Source organism: Xiphias gladius, chromosome 8, assembly GCF_016859285.1.
Source record: "Xiphias gladius isolate SHS-SW01 ecotype Sanya breed wild chromosome 8, ASM1685928v1, whole genome shotgun sequence".
NCBI classification, from domain to species: domain Eukaryota; kingdom Metazoa; phylum Chordata; class Actinopteri; order Istiophoriformes; family Xiphiidae; genus Xiphias; species Xiphias gladius.
In genome coordinates, this window is record NC_053407.1 from 11,995,860 (window position 1) to 12,015,084 (window position 19,225).

The following is a 19,225-nucleotide window of genomic DNA, read 5'->3' on the forward strand; positions in this document are numbered from 1 at the left end:
ATGCGGTGCCACACGCAGACCTGCATATGTCAGTTTTTCTAAAGACCCACAGAGGCACATGTACGCAGAGGCACTGACACAGACAAGTGGAAATGGACACTGTTGGCTCACATTCATGCTCTCATTACACAAACCATAATAAATCAAAACAGCAATGAGGAGAGCAAACACAGCTGATCAACCAAAATAACAACTTGCTCACGCCACACTCACACCTCCAATATATGAAATAGCACATAAAAATGTGTCCCTGTGTTGCCATGGCTACAGAGTCTTCAAATCAAAGACTGCCGTAAGTCACTACATCAACTACAACAATACAGTTTTCTGTGTACAGAGTGTATGAAATAAGTGCCTGTGCTGACAGGTAAACTCATGTGAGGTTAAACAGAGGACAGGATTGAGGAGCAGAGGAACAACCTTCATAAATGTCCCAGAAGCGTGGGGAAGTGTGTGTGTTTGTGTCTGTGTCCTTAGGCTTTGTACTGAGAGCAATCCTTCCTGCTGTGGCTGCATTTCCTCCAGTGATGACGTCAGAGCTGTGCTGCAGGCAGAGGGAGAGCTGGGATTCCTGTAGAAACTAAAAATCATCCACTTTACTGCTGCACAGCACATTCCTGTCTCTGTGTGCGATGTGTGTGTTTGTGTGCGGGTGTGTGTGCTGGATTTGAATGATAATAGAGGCACTGACCCTGAGAGAAGCCTTACTGCTGTGACTCTTTTCCTCACTCAGAAACTGTCTCCTTTTGTGAGCCAGCGCCCCCCGCCTTCACTCTGTCTCTCTCATGTTCATCCGTGTCCCATGAGTTGAAGCTCTCAGACGCTGTTATGTATCGGCAGAGAGCCCATGAAACAGAAGCATGCAGCGCACACTAAAACACTTGCACTCAGACAAGGACACAAACACACGCACAGACACACAAACACACACACACACACAAAAAAAAACACTGCGGAGTAAAACACAGCAGCAACATCAGCAGTCACCTCAGGAATAAGCAGCTTTTAGCGATGAATAAAAAATAAAAAAAAGATGTTAACCATCTGGGATAAAGAGATGAAACCTTCCCCTACTTCATCGCTCTTTCCCTTAATCACTCCAACAACTCTTCCATTAGTCAGGAAAGAGTACAAAAAAAAAAACATAAAGCAAGTAAGTAAGAGAGCAAGATGCAAGACAGAAAAAAAGAAAGAAAGAAAGTGGTCACATATGCTTTTCACACCTAAAAATCATTCACCTCATTAAGTGTGCACAGACTGTAAAAAGCCAAAAGGTAATTTGAGTTATTATTCTTTCTGTAATCAGGCCTTCAATACAGCTTCTGACTTTAGAGCAGTATTCAACTGGTTTTAGCCTATTGAAGGGGAAAGCAAACTATTTATTTTTCATTACAAAATAAGCACCAGTCTTTTGTAGATTGTAAGGCCCATTTTTATTAAGCTTGTAATGTCAGGAAAAATTATTTTTGGGTTTAGTCACGAGATCAAGGAACTAGCAGTAAAGTGGAAATGGTTTGGTTATGCATAATACATTACTGATAAAGCACCTGATCTTTAGATGTTTATAGAGTTATTCTGAGTATATTGCTGCCCCCCATTAAGAGAGGTTACATCACAATACAGGGAGGAAGTTGAATGCTGGTCGGTGGACCATCAGCCAATAAAAAATAGAGCAAAAATCCAAATGGGAGAGCGTGCTGGCCGTATTAAAAGATTTATGCTGAAATACTTTCAAAAACCAGTACAGCACTACAAGGCCAGAGATTTGGAGGAAAGTAGCACAAGCTGAACCTACAATTCAGGCCAAAGGGAAAAACACAAAGGCTCATACCGGACTCACATACTCAAGCATGACATCTCCCTGTGATCTGATTTTGTCCTAATACATAGTCATGACGGAGGGTTTGACCTGGCAGCAGACTCAAAGCACTGACCCATTCTCTGATGAAGTGGCAACACAGGAAAAGCACACGGAAGAAACAGTTTGTCTTGGCTGGACAACTGATGCAGTAACACCTGTGATCCAGGTGGTTTTCCTGTAAACTGGCAACAATACTTCCCAGCTTTACCAGAGCAGCAAACTGAACCTGCCCCCCTTTCCTCTCCATGAAAAACAGACTCCTTGATGATCCAAGCTGAGATAAAATAAGTCGAGCTAGCTAACATAGCGCTAATTCTCTTTAGTCTGGCCAAGTGTCAGAAGTCGGTGCCACAGAGAAGAGTGGCCAGCGCAGGTTGTTGATTTGTGACCAGTCATGCTCATCTAACCTAATCTCATTGAGGCCTGTCTGCTTCACTTCACATGCCAAGCCACATCTCAGGTGTTTCAGGCATGGGCGACATTGTGCTTCATAGCCTAAAGAGCTGACAGAGCGAGTGGAAGTGAAAACTCTGAATGCATCAGAATTACCCTGCCCCAGCAACCTGGGATGGGCTGCACACGGTAAATGAGCAGACATTTTCATTCATGTACTTCTTCTTGGAAAACAATCAAAGGGGAGTTGCCAGAAGGTCTGTTGAAGGAAAGGCACTGTTTCATGTCATTTAAAAAAGGCATTTATTCACTGTATTCAAAGTAAAACTTTGCAAGCAAACTGATTTTCTTAACGGCAAGACATCAAAAGTGAAATCGACAATCTGGCTAAATATGTAAATTTAAGTAAGTTCTATACTGATACTAAACCACAAAAAGTTTTAGTTTTCATTTTTAGTTTTTTTTTTTTTTAATATAAATTACTTATATTTACACCTGATTTACATTCCGTTTATTTAGTGCAAAAACTGCTTTACTGTGCTTTTTCTCAATACATTTTATCCCTCTATGTGTGAATATTCAATTTTAAAGACCCTAAGGTTACCAAATCAAAAAACAAATCCATTAAAAGGTTTAAACAGGAACATTCATAAAATGTAATCCATTACCAAGTGCAAAATGAGCAGGGTAAGTACCAAAATTAATTAAACATCATATACTTTTTTTGGATCCTTTAAAATCATGGAAAATTTTGATGTCAGAGTGAAAAAGAAAAAAATATCTGTTTGTAAACTGTATTGTTAAATTTATATTCTGTAAAGCAGGACTATAACAAATGCCACCATGTGAATTGTATAAGTGTGTTGCAGCAGTTAAAAAATTGTACCAAAGTCAAGGTCACTTGCCCACCCATTTATTTGTTAATGGATAAGGTACAGCAGGACAGACAGCAATGGGGGGATGAGTGCAGAACTCCCCCCTGATCTGAGGACAGCCTGCCAAGGCTAGCTGAGCTGACAGCAACTAAAGCCGAGGCTCCCCACATGTGCTAATCTCCCAGATTTAAATGGGAACACAGCACAGCGCAGAGCACAGAGCAGGGCAAGCCTGTCTGATCCATGACCGTATGTCTGAGCACACGCACAAGCACACGGGCTGCACAAGGATGCACACACATACACATGCAGCGTGCATGTGAAAACACACAGGCATACATTCATTCACATACTCATTTCCACAGTCACATCTAGACACAATGCAGTAGAAGAAAAATAAGTCAGATCAAGAAAAAACTTGGCCGCATGGAAAAGCAACAGAGGATTTTGCAGCCTCACTGTTATGATGCTAACTTCAGATTGCAGTCACTTAAAGAGTGTGGGGGGGGGGGCGAGAGCAACAGAGAGAGCGAGCGAGCAAGAGAGAGTAAGTAAGAGGAGAGAGGAAAGAGAGAGAGCGAGAGAGTATTCCCTTTCTTTCTTCATGAGGGCAGACTGGGAACCAGCAAGAAGCAGGGAAACCATGACAACCAGACAACCAACCTTGGCAACCAACCCAGCGTTCTCACAGTCAGAGCCAGACAGGCGGCTCAGCAAGGGTTAATCAGAGCTGGGTAAGAGAGGGGGAGAGAGAGAGAAAAACAGGCTCTCTCTCTCTCACAGACGTTTGATACACTGTATGTCTTAAATGCCCCATGTTGAAAAAGACCAAAAGACACAACAGCTGACTTTGTGACCAGCTAAATGACTGACCGGCAGCATCAAAAGTTCACAAAGACTTGGGCTGGTACAGAGATGTCCAGAGGCAAAACACCACAGAAATTTTTATTGAGGTAACAGTGTGAAGTCATATATAAATGTAACAGTTTGATGCACTGGTGAAGAGAGAAATGGTGTGTTTCTGCTTGCATTCTCTCTGCTGCGCTGCAAAACTAGCACCATGAAATTCTAAATAGCATGAGATGATAACACATTACACGAAACACAGCTGCCGAGCAGGGCTGGGCACCACGGCAATATAAAGAGAAAGAGATGGACAGACTAAGGGAATGAGACTGTGTTTGTTTGGAGCATGGATGTGTGTGTAGCGTGTCTTGATATAACTGAGAAAAAAAAATGGACCATAGCACCATGTCGTCCTAACCTGATTCTCCACGCTATATAACATTGCAGAGAAACAGTGACAGTGGATGCGCTGAGTTAGGATGAAACCCAAATAGGATGTGATGGGGCCTGTTCAAAACAACACACACATAAATAGACACCCTCATTCATGACTGCCCACAGAGACTATTCCAGCTATCCTTCACTTATTCACCGACATTCCATCTAAAGATTGAGCCCTTCTCTCCCCTGGAGGTCAGCAATAGAGAGATGAAAACCAGGGAGCAGGAGAGAATAATGAAGAGAATGATCGATACTTTACCTTAATTAATAACCTCGACTGCAGTCAGAACATATCAAGACCACTTCATGCTGTCTCAGTTCAAGGTTTTTTTTTCCCCTTTTCTTCTTCTTCTGCTCCTCCTCACTCTCCTTGACTTCATCCTTCTCTCTCCTCCCCCTCCAGTTCTCCACCTCTTTCCTCATCATTAATCTCTGAAAATCGTTGGCTACATACATTCCTCCCAATCGATGCAATTCCACCGAGGTCTTGTCTGATTTACCACATGGCTGAATCCCTGTATGAATCTTGACTGGCCAGGGGAAGAGGGACAGAGAGGGAGAGAGATGGAGCAAGGCGGATGAGAGGAGAAGCGCACTAAATGACAGAGACCATCACCATTATATAACCTCAGCCAAAGTCACAGACAGTGAAAAGACTATAGGCTAAGTCCTGGTTCGATTTACTCAAGGCATCGTTTCTATGTGTGTGCCCTTAGCCATGCCTAAAAATGACCAATGATGTAACAGTGCCTATGCACACATACTGTACATACACACACGAAGGCTTTCATATTCACACATGCTTACAAACCGACAGGGGCTGAGGGAGCAGAGCTTTGGCTTCAGCCAGACAGTTAAACAGCTGAGACCATGTAGGCCTTGGCTTTCTGCTCCACAGCTCTGATCCAGCTTGCTAACAAAGGGTGCCACCCGTCCGGGAGCAACACGGCAGGCACAGCCACTAGGTCAGGGCTCCTCTGACCTGAATCTCCAAACGGGCCCATTTAAAGACGTGTCTGTCGTCGCAGCCTTCCATTTATTTCCCCCACTCGCCAATTTTAGGAGATTGGGAGATTGACACCTGGGTTTCAAGATTATTTTAATGGCACACGGGCAACAGGTCACCCAGAGTTTGAGCACCTGCTCCGTTCACAAGCTACACACACACACACACACATATGCACACAGACGCATTTAGTTTCTGTGGATTTGCCAAGTGGTTTTTCATTGACAGCATCGACTGAGCATTCTCTCCTCGCTTGACATCATCAGGAATATCATGTGCTGTGAAACAGTATGGATCTCCTCCATAAGACAGGAAATCTTTGGGAGTGCCCATTGATCTGAATCAACAATCCCCAGCCCACCAGCTATCAATCAACTTCGAATTAACGGTTTTACATTACTGTGCAATGTACCAGACTCCCAGAACAGTCTAGTTGATGTGTGCATGTGTAAATAAATGAAAAGAAAGAAAAATTAGAGTTTTTCCTTTCACGCTCTCATACACAAAGACTAAAACACAGCCTCACGCTGCAAAAGAGAAACCCACACCGTGAGTTACAAACTGGCCAGCCCTTTGCTGACATGGAAACACCAAGAACAGCTGGATTCTGGCTTAAATGCCTTGTAACCCAGAACCCCAAACAACATCTCCACATCAGACAGATAGAAACAGAGAGAACTAAATACATAGAGCAAGACACAACATCACAGGCAGCTTTTTGCCAGATGAACAGTCAATATAAAAGCCCTTGAAGCACAGATGATTTCACTCTCTAAACGTCAATCAGGAATCAAGGAGCCTACACACCAACCTCCAACTCTTAGCCTGTCAATATCCAAGTCTCGCAAAAAACAGGGACTTACACTGGATTAACAGGCAATGTTTTCCAGACAACAGCCCTCTATCCCACTAATCAACAGCCTTTAAGAACAAAGTTAATGCAAAGCACGGCAGTGTTTTCCGACACATTAGTGGAACACAGCAGCGATTCAACCCGTCTTAAGGCAGTGCACTGGTAAAAACACCAATCCACAATCTTCAGCTTTGTCAAACAGAGCTTCAAGATTCTGAAATACAAGAAGGCTGTTACTCCAAAACCCTGCTGTGATGAAAACATTCAAAGGGAGTTCTAAATTTTAATAAATGTTAGCTCAGTTACTGCAGCATCGTGACACTGAATAGAGGCTTGTGAGGCAAATACATTATACAACCTAACAGGCAGTGCATGAGGGTAATTCAGTGTTTGATAGAGAAAGGGGCCGAGTGGCAATTTTGCAGTGTGACAATGCAAGAGGTATGATGAAAATGCTGAGAGTCAGGTGTTGACACATTCGCACATATACTCTGTACCATTTACAGGACCTACACGAGCCATCTCATAGACACAATGCCCTGGCCAAGTTCTGCCGCTCAAGCACAATAACTCTTTTGTTTGGAAAATGGTCTCCATGCTTCTGTGGCTTCAGCCGAAATCAGTAGCCAGCCATGCCGAAACTCCATATCTATAGACTCCATCAGGCAGCACCTGACAAAGAAGGGACGGCACACATAGTGTACAGAAACTGGAGGGAAAGCAATAAAGCTGAAGGAAAAGAAGAGGAGAGCGATATGGGGTATATCAGAGACTGACAAGACCGTTGTACACTGTGCATCAATCTTTATCAATCTGTTCTGACTAGAAAAAGAAAATGTAATAAAAAGGTCCTACATCCCCTTGTGTAAACTGTGCATGAATCATGCTGTATCATGTTGTATCATGTTGTATCATGTTGTAGGAAAACTGTACTCTGTCCCATGTGGCCTGTCTTGTGCAACTGAATTTCAACAGTAACATAGAAGTGCTAAGTTGCTAAGCTAGACCGGGCCAGCCCATTCTACCTTAGGGCCACGTGAGTCCGTGAGTGAGTTGAAAGGAACTTTGACTGTGTAGGGGATTAGATCAGGAAGCCAAACCAGAACCACTGTGGTGGCCATTTGTGTGTATGTGTGTGTGTGTGTGTGTGTGTGTGTATATGTATGTGTGTGTGTGTGTGTGTGTGTGTGTGTGGTGTGTGTGGTGTGTGTGGTGTGTGTGTGAGGACAAGGCCTAATCACTTAATGAACACGGAACAGCACCCCTCCTCCGAGCAGGACAGCCAGATCTACCAGAGGCCTTCCGCTTTCTCCCCTCTAATAATACCAGCCAACCACAGCCTGGGAAAGCTCACGGGAGATTTAGTCCACTGGGCAGTCCCAGCTGCCACTCATGACTGAGCCCAGCCAATTGGGCGCGCACAGTTGCCAGGCCAACCCCTTCCGTAGGGCCTGGGAAATAGATCTGACAGATTACCGAATGGTTAACGGGCGAATGGGATATTATGCACTGTCATTATTCTGAATAGGTCTGGCATCGGTCAGCTACACAGACGCCAGTAACCAAATGATTTTTCTAACACAGAACACGCATACATTCATAATGCTGAGCCCTGTTATGGCTCCACATTTGGAACATGAAATTATAATTGAAAAACAAGGCCTAAAGCATTCAAAATGAATACGTGTTATTTAATTAGAATTTTCTGTCTACAGGTAACGCGGTTAAAATTCTCCAAATTAACAGTCAAAATAGCCTGAGATGTGAGGGTCAAGCACACGAGTTATGATCCACGCTGACCCATAGCTTGCGTACGCACACTTCCACTTCCATGGGTCTGACAACTCAAGCACGCAAGAAAAATGCATCCAAATCTGCCTCAACACTCGCTTAAACACATCCTGAGCCATGGATGATCTCAGCGACACCATGTCATTAAATGTCTGGACCCAGCAGACCATACTGACAGCTCCATACCACCATAAACAGCCATTAGACACTCCTGATAGCTATCTGAAAGAACGCTGAGCCTGGCTGTTGAGCGCGTGATCCTCCACAAAGCACGCTGTAAACACAAATGATTAAATATGAGGGAGGGAGTCTACCTCAGATGTTTTTAATACTACATTTGTTGTTTAATCCGTTACGAAAAACCAATTGGAAAAAAGCCTCCAACATTTCCACTGTTAGATCAGTCATCACACTCTAGACATGTGACACTGAAACTGCCTACAGTTTCAACATGCTTTGGAATCTAACTTTGGTGGGGGATTTCTGGTGGGAAACAGGCTGTATGTATTCAAAGTGTCCTGTACTGTCCTACATTGAAAGAGGGGGTATCATTTGTGAGGACGCATGTCCACTGACATCATGGCAGGGCGGAGAGACAAACTATGCTAATGGCTACCTGGGACTGGCCAGGTGAACAAAGTGACCAGGAGAATCTTTCAAGAAATCACACTGTCTGAGAGAACACCCAAACATTTACACGCACGCACGGCTGCTCGGCATGGCCAGCTGGATCGGGTAGGGCCAGTAACGCCTATTGTAGCCGTTTTAGACAACAGATGGGAGGAAAATCTCTCGGCAGAGAGGAGAGGAGAGGAAAAGTCTCTAACTCTCTGCTTCTTTAAGGGTGGCGAGCTCACAAAGCACGCTGCATCTCTCCTGCCATCTCTGCCCACACAGGGCTGTGCCTGCCTCTGTTTCACATGGCTCCACTGGCTGCATGTACTTGACCGCAGAGGGTTCTCACTGTACAGTCACCAATGCCGGCAACAGCACTGAACTACTCTATGGTACTCATACACTAACAGGCCAAGCCAACATACACCCATCACCAAAAAGCAGCATTAGATATTATGGAATTAAGACCCCTTTTAACCATCACCTGCACATGTGCTATGCAACTTTAACAAACTGCAGTGTCACTGCTGTCTATGCTGAGATAAAGCATGCGCTCCTTATTCAGGAAGCCCGGTTACATCCCCTGGGGTATATAAATATAGGCCTAGATCAGCGTAGCTCTTCTTTCTCGGCTCTGCGAGCAGCTCATGGTGTAATCTGTCAAGGTGGGACCTTCTGCTCTGTATCGGAGGAGACCCAGGTCTTGCTGTCGGAGCCTACAGGAGAATCGCCTGCCTGCCTGCCTGCCTGCGGACTAAGAATAGATCAATGTATCAGGCAAATCGGGATTAACGGCGTTGTGCTCCAATCACAGGACACGCACACGCACACGCACACACAGGAAAGTCAGGACAGAAAAAGTTGATTTTCATAGCCCATCACACTGTCATCCTTTTTCGGCGTTGGACTGTTTCCACGCTGCTCTGCTGCTGGATACACACACACACACACCCAGTCCAACAACAACACACAGCCAACAAACCAGTGTAAAGCAACAACACCTACATAACCCCCTCTCTCGTCCCACCGTGCCAGCATTGACTATGTCAGTTCCCCGGCAGAAGAACCAAAAAAAAAAAAAAACAACAACAACAACAACCCCCACAGGTCCCCGCAAGGCTGGCCAGGTGTTTGTGACTAAGCGGTTAGTTATCTATCACCTGCAGACACCCAGCCGGCCAAATTTCAACTCGCTGCGGAGCGCCCCGAAAATACATTGTGCGGTTAAAGGGGGTGCGAGTGAACAAGCTGTCCCAACTAACCTGTCTGTCCCTTCCCGAGCGTCTTCTCCAAACGGTAAGGTCCCACGTAATTGGCATGTTGGGCACCGCTGTTGTCTTTACCGGACGATGACATGTCGGATCTGTGTGAAAATTGAACACTTTACGATAAAGCGCAGACAATTAAACCCTCCTCGCCGGAAGTCCAAGCCGCTGCTGTCTTTGCTTTTAACTCCACAGCCTCTTCTCTCCCTCTCGCTCTGTCTCTACCCCACTCGCTGCTTGAGGAGGCGAGGTGCTCTCTTTCTCTCCTCTTTTTCTCCTATCGCCGCAGACGAGCCGCAAGTGCCTTGAATATCATTGTCGGTGGAAGCTGCGCTGCCGCTGTGCGTCTGTGGGAGGTGCCGCCGAGCCGTCACGGGTGATCGACGGCGGATGCGGCCAATCAGAGACCCGAGCAGTTTCTCCGCTGCTGCCCTGTTTCTTGTTGCTGTAGCATCTCTGCTTTTTTCCAGCGGAGCTGCAGGTCGTGATGAGGAGAGTCTTGGGCCACATCGACTCAACGTACTGAGATTTTGTGAGCAAAAAAAAAGGAGTACACAAAGAGACATTCAAAGTTGTATGACTGGGTCTTCCCGGGGAAAACGAACAAAACAGATGATCAGTGTTAAGATGATGACACCTGTTGTTAAAGATCCCCTCCAGACATGTTTTAAGACATTTGAATAATAATTTATGGCTGAAGAAGTTCCCTTACCTCTTTAATAACACTTAAAATCACATCTACTCCTTCTTGGTCTTTAGAAAAATCTATCTATGAATATGCAAACATTGTTCATTTAAAAAGTTTAACTAACAAACACAAGATGTCTCCCACTGAAAAGTCCATTCTCAGTGTACTGTATGTGCGCCTGATGTTTTGAGTGTCTACGTTGCTCTTGTGTAAGCTGCATATCGGACCGTGATCGGCCTCCAAACCAGTTGTTGTATCAGAAAATCATCCTTTATGGCCACGTGTTAAACTCAGATTTGAAGTGAGAACAGAGGAACTTCATCGTATGAGTGTGAAAACAGCTCTAATATCAAACTGTGCATGTACATCATTCTGCACGTTCAAGGTCAAACATCCAAGTGAAATAACAATAAGTAAAACTCATTTTGTAGTGGACGGGGACTTAAAACCTATTTTTTACTACTAATGTGTGTTTACTGTTTTGCTGTTGGATAAGTCTGTTTTGATGTGTCTGGGTGTGCCGAGTACTCCTTGAACATATGTGTATGTGCTCCGTTGCCTCCGGTTTCCCATAAAGTCCAGAAAAATCAGTACTCTTATGCTTGAATAATGTTTAATTTGAGTTAGTCTGTAGACATTTAAACACAAATTTACTTATGAATTTACATCATGTGAGCACTATATGAAAAATAAATAGAAAAGCTCTTTGATTTAGATTTTGACACAAGGCCCCATTGTACTTGAGCAGTGCAAATTCTTTACCAAATTTAATCAGATTACCAGAACACACTGACATGCAGTGAACATGCAGCTTTGGGAACCCCATGGGGTGTGTGCTGCCGGGGCAGTTGCCCGCTTTGCCCAGTTGGTAATCCAGCCTCGGAGACAATAAAGACTGTACTAAACTGAGCTGTTGAAGCTAAACCACCATTGTGCCAAACACCATCTCTCACCAGAAAGTGTTACGGCATTCATAAATATTTATACTGACTTTATTTACTGAGGTGCTATTCGCGCAGTCAAGAGGGAGTGTAGGAGTTTCTTGTCTCTGCCCTCTCTTCTTTCTTTTTCTCTTTGTCCTTTCTCAGTGCTCTCTTTTCTTACCGCTCTCTGACACACAAACCACACAGTGATTGTGTGTGTGTGTGTGTGTGTGTGTGTGTGTGTGTGTGTGTGTGTGTGTGTGTGTGTGTGTGTGTGTGTGTGTGTGTGTGCAGCAGGGGGAGAGTTTGTTGGCCCTCTGATTCATTTCACACCCCACTGGTCTGAGACCTGTGACTGTGGTTCTGGCCTCTGTCTGTTCCTCACACCCTGAGAGAGTACAGGTGTCAGGGGACACATGCAGGAGAAACACACACAGATATTCATGCACGCTTACAAACACACTTTGTGACCTCTAAATATTCTTTAACAGAATACAAGGCTGAGGGGGGAGGGCTGCTGAAATATTAAGCACAAAGAATTGCATCACACTGTGTGCTGCTCCATAGCCGAACACATTCCAGAAAGATTCCCAAGCTTTTATCTTAATATTCCTAATAATGCAGACTCTACTGAATTATCCTCATTGAGGAAAAATTTAATTGTCGTAGTCCATCATTTAATTTCCATTCATCTTCCCTCGGCACATAAGAAAAAACACAATATTGCTTCAACATTACACGTCTGTGCTGTGTCGTAAACTTAAACAGGCAGTTACAAGCCAAGTGAGGAAGTAACGTTCTATTTACAGATAAATCCTGTAAACGAGAGAGAAATATTATCACATAGCAACTCTTCCTCCATATACAAGCGAAGAAAGAGAGGAAATGCATCGCACTCCTTCACAAGAACATTTCCTGCCTCCCCGCTTTTCATTCATGAAGCTAAGTTTACAAACTGCGAATGCCCCAGTTTAGTGCCTTTGAGGTCTGTGTTGAGCACGTGTGCCGTTTCCCCTGATGCCTCCATCACACTGGGAGCTGGCTTTGTGCAGGGAGGTGTGACCCAAAGTGTCACCCACGTGACTGCATGGTGCCAGGTGGACCGGGCATGTGATGTCAGCACCAGGTGCCAGGTGGGCACCATCTCAATAATGCATCATGCCCAGCTCTGGCACTGGCAGGCGCACCACTTTGAAGTGTTCCAGAAACATCTGTAGCTTGGGTTTTTAATCACCTTGCCGCTACCTCCCTGCTTCCCATCAATCCTTCTTCACTTCTTCACAGCCTACAAACCCCCTCTCCCTTTTCCTGCAATGAAATTAATGAGAAGTCTTCTGAGTTTGTGTAGGAGCTTGTGTTTTAGTGTGCGCATGTGGACATGTGTTTACGTGCGTATTTACATGCGTTAACCCACAGAGCCACCAAGCTGCAGAATTCAATCAACAGGATGAGCAAAATTCGAAATAGCTCCTTGTCCCCTGGATGTTTCTGGAATATTCGGCAAGGCAAAAATGACCAAAGTGTTGTGTTAGATAACACAAATTTACCGTTGGCCAAATAGCATCAGCTGCAATCGCAGGCTCTAACACTCCACAGGATTTGCATACTAATAGTCTCTTCCCAAACAACTGATCAAACTAAACAATGGTGTAATGACTAAAAATCAATCAATTCTTTCACGGAAATGATTGTTACGTTTATTTTTGACTAGATCTGTTTGCTAGAGAGAAAGAGAGAGACGTGATGAAAGATGAGGTTCGCTAGAGAGAAAAAAAAACAGAGGGAGGGAGAGATAGAGGGAGAGGTTTACCAAAAAATGGAACAAATGTATTTTGTGGCAGGAGTCCAAAAACCTCTGGTTATGAGAGGGAGCCCAGACTGCATAATATCTCCACCATACTACCATATAATGAATAGCTTCGAAGCAGAGTCGGACCAATTCAACAGGGTGCTGTAGACACACTACCTTGCACTAAATGTGTGCACGTACGCAACCCCACATTGACACACACATACATTAGCACTCTTGTAGTATTACAGTGTTTCCACCCAGGAACAACGGCTACGCACACAAACACATACATGTGAACTCACAGACCTTCAGGGTTGTACAGATTGGTTATTGCCAGCTAGCTGTGTTGCCACCGGTAGCTGGTGGCTGTTCCTGGTTTGGCCGGCATGGTGTGCTTGATTAATTAGCGTGTCATATGTCGTATGAGTGTTCATCTGCAAACATTTGGAAGACCGGAGGGTTAAGGAATGAATGAAAGGGCAATAAAGGTGGATTTTTGGCATGTCCAGACCCTGCCCGACAAATATGGGAGTCATGTCGGCTTTGTGGCCTGAGTGCAGCGTACAAACTAATGAAAGAAAAGAGGCAGTAAAAATTAAAAGAAAGGAGAAAGGCGTCAGGGACAGAAGAGAGACAGTGAAAGAATCTGCACATATTTTGTTCAGGTGATGCTGTTTCTCATAACATAAATAGCTTAAGCTCGCATATTGGACACAAAAGACTGGGGGAGTCAAGAGGGGCACACCCAAGGGAAACAATAGGACAGGTTTCTCTCATATACGTCTTTGCTAGGCAGATTACAGACACTGAGGCTCTCATTTCCATCCGTCACATGCAGGTTTGTGTGCCTTACAAGTGTGAGTGAATGAATCTATTTATCTGCTGAGCTATTCTCAAAGAAATAAAAGGTGCATCATAAACTGAAAAGGTAATCAAATCCTTATTCTTGACAAAGACGTAGCTTTGAGGGTGACACAAGAAGGTTTCTTACATGCACAGAGCAGGAATGTGTCTTGCCGTCACATGTACATGAAGATAAAGTCACATAATTGTCCAGACTAGAGGACACTTGTGCATGTCTCTGAGGCTGGATGAGGACTTTGAAGTGTGGAACACTTGAGCTCTTGACACCTCTGTTTTTGAAAATTAGTGGGATCACGCGCACATGTATGCAAACGCACACACAGACACACACACACGCACACACTTAGTGAATATACATTCCACCAGCCAACATGTTCATGTACCATGGTCAGTGTTCGGCCCGTGTTCATTTCAAATGTCACTACAGTATGCCGTTTGTACGCTGACAGGCCTGTGAGTGAGGCTGTGAAGGGAATTCTCCCCAGAAGGGAAGAAGCCTGTCTCCTTCTCTCTCTCTGTCCCTATCTCTCTCTCTCTCTCTCTCTCTCTCTCTCTCACAAACAAACACACACACAGAAATACGCAGCTGCTGCTCCACTGCCCCCTACTGGTTGGACAACATTCAGATTCAACCCAGATTCTTTCACTCCTGAAACCCCCAACCTCCCACACAGGGACCTCCATAATGCTAAGAGGATACGGAAACATTAATTGTTCCTCTGCAATTATGACAATACACACTTTTATCCAAATTTCGCCGGACAAGATCTCGGCAGAGCAACAGAGATGATGTCTAGAATTTTCTCACATCTCACACTGTTTCACACATCTCACCTCTCTCTACTGACATCATGAAATCACAACCACAGTCATCTGACCCAGTTTGCTTCAGTTTCTTCTCTGTGGTGCTGCAGCCTTCAAGCCCCGAACAGCTCTGCGAACAGCGAAATATGCTCTAGAATAAAGGTAGATTTCTCAGTCCTATTGTGAGTCTTAAACAGAAAATTGGATCCCTGTACCGCACAGCAAAGAACCACTTCGACAAGCCGCGAAAAGGACTTTTAATTTTTACATTTAACTGCTTAAAACAGAAAAAGGTGGATAGCGGTGCTGCAACGAATGTGCTTGGCTTTGAAAGAATACAGCAAAAGCGTACTTGTTATTTTTCATCCAAACATGCATGCACATAGACACCTGAACACTTACAAACAAACATAAACTCACAGATGCTCACACAAAGCAAGCACCTCCTCTTTAATCAGAAATGTTTGCCATTGCAAAGAACATAATTGAAGTATAAGAAGCAAACTGTTTGGTAATCATGTAGAGGGTGGTTGCGGCATTGGATAATTGGGTTGACTGTGCGTGCCTCACTAATCACAGAGACATTTAATGGCAGCGTGCGGTGAAGTACTAAAACAACTACATTTAGCTGTGATAAATTCACTGATCATTCATTCAGCATCCACAGCGCCTGTTGTCTCTCTCGCTCATTATCAGTTTGAGTTTAGAGAAACAAAACACATATGGAGTACAAGCATACAACAGTATCCTCTTCCTCCGTGGCGTAAGCTTCATTAAAATATATTAGCAGCATCCTTTGCTGTACATTTGTATTACGTATCTTAAACACTAGACAAGCATTAATCAACAGGTGTTCATTGCCTTTTTTCCGGGCGCATCCTGCGCATTTGCTGAAGTTGTTACCCTGCCCATATGAACTGCAGGCACCGTTCAGTAAAGCCAGTAAATATTTGAATATTTAACTGAAAAGTAATTCTTTCTTCACACTTTTATCATTTAACCCCCAGTCCTCTTCATACTTCAGACTATATATATTTTCTATAGATTCTTGTCCGAACAGGAAAATGGTCATTTTAGAAGTGCTGACTATTTGCCAATACCAATTTACTCACTATTAAGAGCAGTTGTTTGTGGAACCGACTACAGAGGTGACCTTTCCCTGTCGTACACTGGCTGAGTCCCCTTGAAAATGACTCACACACACTCACGCACACACAAGCAAGCTTTCCTCTCAAGCCAATTTGAAATCTGCTTCTGGCAATGTCATTCACTCTGCCCTTTAGAACCTCACTATGTGTGTTTTGTACATGATCTAATGGATTTACTTGAAAGAAAAACATATGCCACATCATGTATCTTGCACATTGTAGTGCATGAATTTTTTTCCCCCACTCCCCAAGCCAGACCATCTACCTTTTACCATCATCTTAATCACCTTCCTTATATTCATTATGTTCAAATCTTTATCCAGTTTGTGAGGAATATTTGGCAGCTCACATATGTGGAAGAAACAGAGAAGCGTAAAGAACAATGACATAAAATGTTTTCTACTTCTACGCTCAAAAATAAATCTCTACCCGTCTAATTGGTGAAGGAGTTACATCAGAAAATATGAAACACCGCATTTGCAGATATCCAAAGAAATGTTCCTTGGGGACATTAAAACTGTCTTGAAAGGCAAAATATTCTCTAAAGAGAGGAAGGAGATGAAAGCTGATAGTGGATCCCTTCGTCCCACAGTGAGAGCTTCCATTGCTGTTCAGGGCTCATTCATATCATCCATATTAAGGAAATTTGCTTTGAGATGTTGTTAGTGAAGGCGGCTTCATTACTGGCACTCAAAAACAAAAAACAAGTCAGTGTGGAGACTGCAGTGGTGCTACAATTTGACTCCTGTGTGTACGAGACGTTCTTTTAAGACTCGAAAGGTGCAATAAATCCGAGGGCCTACATGTTAATATTAGCGTGTTGCTCTGCAGGATAGAGTTGGCATGCCTGTAATGTGTGTGTGAGGGTGAGGCACGTGGTAAATAGAACCAGGGGCACAAACCTTAATCCCATTACCTGAGCTGTGAAGCTCTCATCTGGTGTTGGAACAACTCAAAAATACTGTATGTTTAATCAACTTATACCAAAATAGGCCACTACGTATTTCTGACATAAAAAAAAATTGGAAAAATTATTCAGGTATGTCCCAGCGACTGGCTGATGTTGACGAGGCAAGACAGCCTTCACGGTATGCGACTCAGCCTGGCATTTCAACCCACAACCACTGAACCTCGTGGCACGCATGCAGCGAAAGTACAACAACTCAGGCAATATTTAAAAATCAGAAAACGTGAATGATTTGAGCACACAGCACTAGACATACAGTACATACTAGTTATTAGTCATGTAGTAGGCTCTAACATACTTTTAGGGAGTGTATGCTGTCATTTTAGCTTTCTATGCACCAGGTATTCATTATTATTAGATATAATAAATCGTTCTTGATTTTGTAGTCAGTGCAAGCTAGACAGACATATTGTAAGAACAATCAATATTAACGGTTAATTGTGTAGTCTACGACACCAAGAGGCATGTAATAATATAATGAGAATAATCAGTGCCATAACCACTTCCAACCTTCCTCCATCATCATATAGATGGTATATTCTAAGATTCTAAGAAAAACAGAAGAGTACTTAATCAGAAATGTACTACTGTATGTGTATTCATGTGTATGAGCAATATCTTCCATGGACATGTCTGAAAGGTTTTTGAAGGTGTTTGAATTGTGCTTGTAGTATTATCAATGTCCTGGTTAACAACACCTCCCTGGCAAGGTCACATCACCTCTTTCTGGCTGCAGCAGTAGAAGTGATTAGCAGAGAGCACTAAAACCCCATTAATCATCAGATAAATACAGGTTCCCCTTCATCAAATGACCGATGGCTTCTGAATGTATGCATTTGTGCTGTCGAACTGAAGAACACGAGGATTTGTACATGTGCTGACAGTGAGACGGCAGAATGCCAACTGGAAACCTTTGTTTTTCCAGAGAATATGGTAGGAATAGGACTTTTTTTTAAAATTCTATTTAATTCTTCCCAAACTATGAGGTATGCCTTTTACAGTCCAGAAAGGACTAGGTTAGATTCAATCCAATCACAAATCACAGCTAAATTACTGATCTTAAATGACCTCTCCCTATACCTTTGCCATTGCCAATCTGTTACAATAACTGCATTATTGTTGTCACAGGAGTGAATAATAGCATAATATTGCCCGCATAATGTCTAGGAAATAAGGCTGCTCTTTTTTTTTTTTTTGGAAAGATTTTCAAGTACCTCACAATTCAAGAAACAATGTTGCTGCTACTTCAGGTAATGTGCTAAACAGGCAATGCTTTTGATAATAACTATTTGTACAGTGACATTTAGGGAGACTCTAGAGGTATAGCCGTTTCGAGTGGAGACACAAACAGCAATATAGCATCACCTTGTTTCAACAACAGCTTCAAAGTCACACCGTAGTAACTTGCGGTGGCTTTTGTCTTTGTCTCAGAGGGAGGGACGGAGGGAGGCTGAGGATGGAGAATGGAGGTGGGGAGCAGAGGAGAGAGAGAGAGAGAGAGAGAGAGAGATGGATGGAGAATAGGAAGGAAGCGACAGACGTGGGCGATGCAGGGGTGGCTCAGGTTGTCGGGAGCAAGCAACAGTGGCAGATGCATTACCAGCGACATCTCAATCCCTGCTGATGCCGGACTCTCTCGGTCACACACACACACAAATACACACATGCACAAACACACGCGTCTAAGTTGATTGAAGCCAGTGGTTCGGCCCCACACCAGGCACAGGGGGTAATGACTGTTGCCCTTTTTCCCCATCAGCCCCCTGCCTTAATCAACACTAAGAGTCACACATGTACACACAGATACATATACACATATATATCTCCTATCCTCTCTCCTACTCCCTCCTCCACTCTCCTGCTCTCTGAAATGTCAGGTTGGCAGGGGGTTGTGTTGAGTTCCTCCGGAGAGCAACAAAAGCTGATTGGAGTTAAAACAGTTGGTCAGGCCTCCCCGCCTCAGCATCTGTTGGATTACAGTCAGCCAACCTGTCATCTGTGAAATGAAGGCTTGTATGGAAGGAGAGGGGAAAGGCCACAGGAGGGGGTAGAAAGCGAAAGAGAGGGATGTGTGAGACAGGAAGAAGAGGGGA

At 43.9% G+C, this 19,225-nt stretch overlaps 1 protein-coding gene across 4 annotated transcripts in view; it reads right to left on the reverse strand.

The window, feature by feature from the left end:
- LOC120793012 (serine/threonine-protein kinase BRSK2) overlaps positions 1–10,315 on the reverse strand; it is a 165,389-nt gene extending 155,074 nt beyond the window's left edge. For all 4 annotated transcript variants that reach the window (XM_040132565.1, XM_040132566.1, XM_040132564.1 and 1 more), the window contains exon 1: positions 9,944–10,315. In XM_040132565.1, the coding sequence (XP_039988499.1) occupies positions 9,944–10,037 (94 nt within the window). In that variant the 5' untranslated portion in view covers positions 10,038–10,315. The remainder of the gene's footprint in view (positions 1–9,943) is intronic.
- Positions 10,316–19,225: the final 8,910 nt, after the last annotated feature.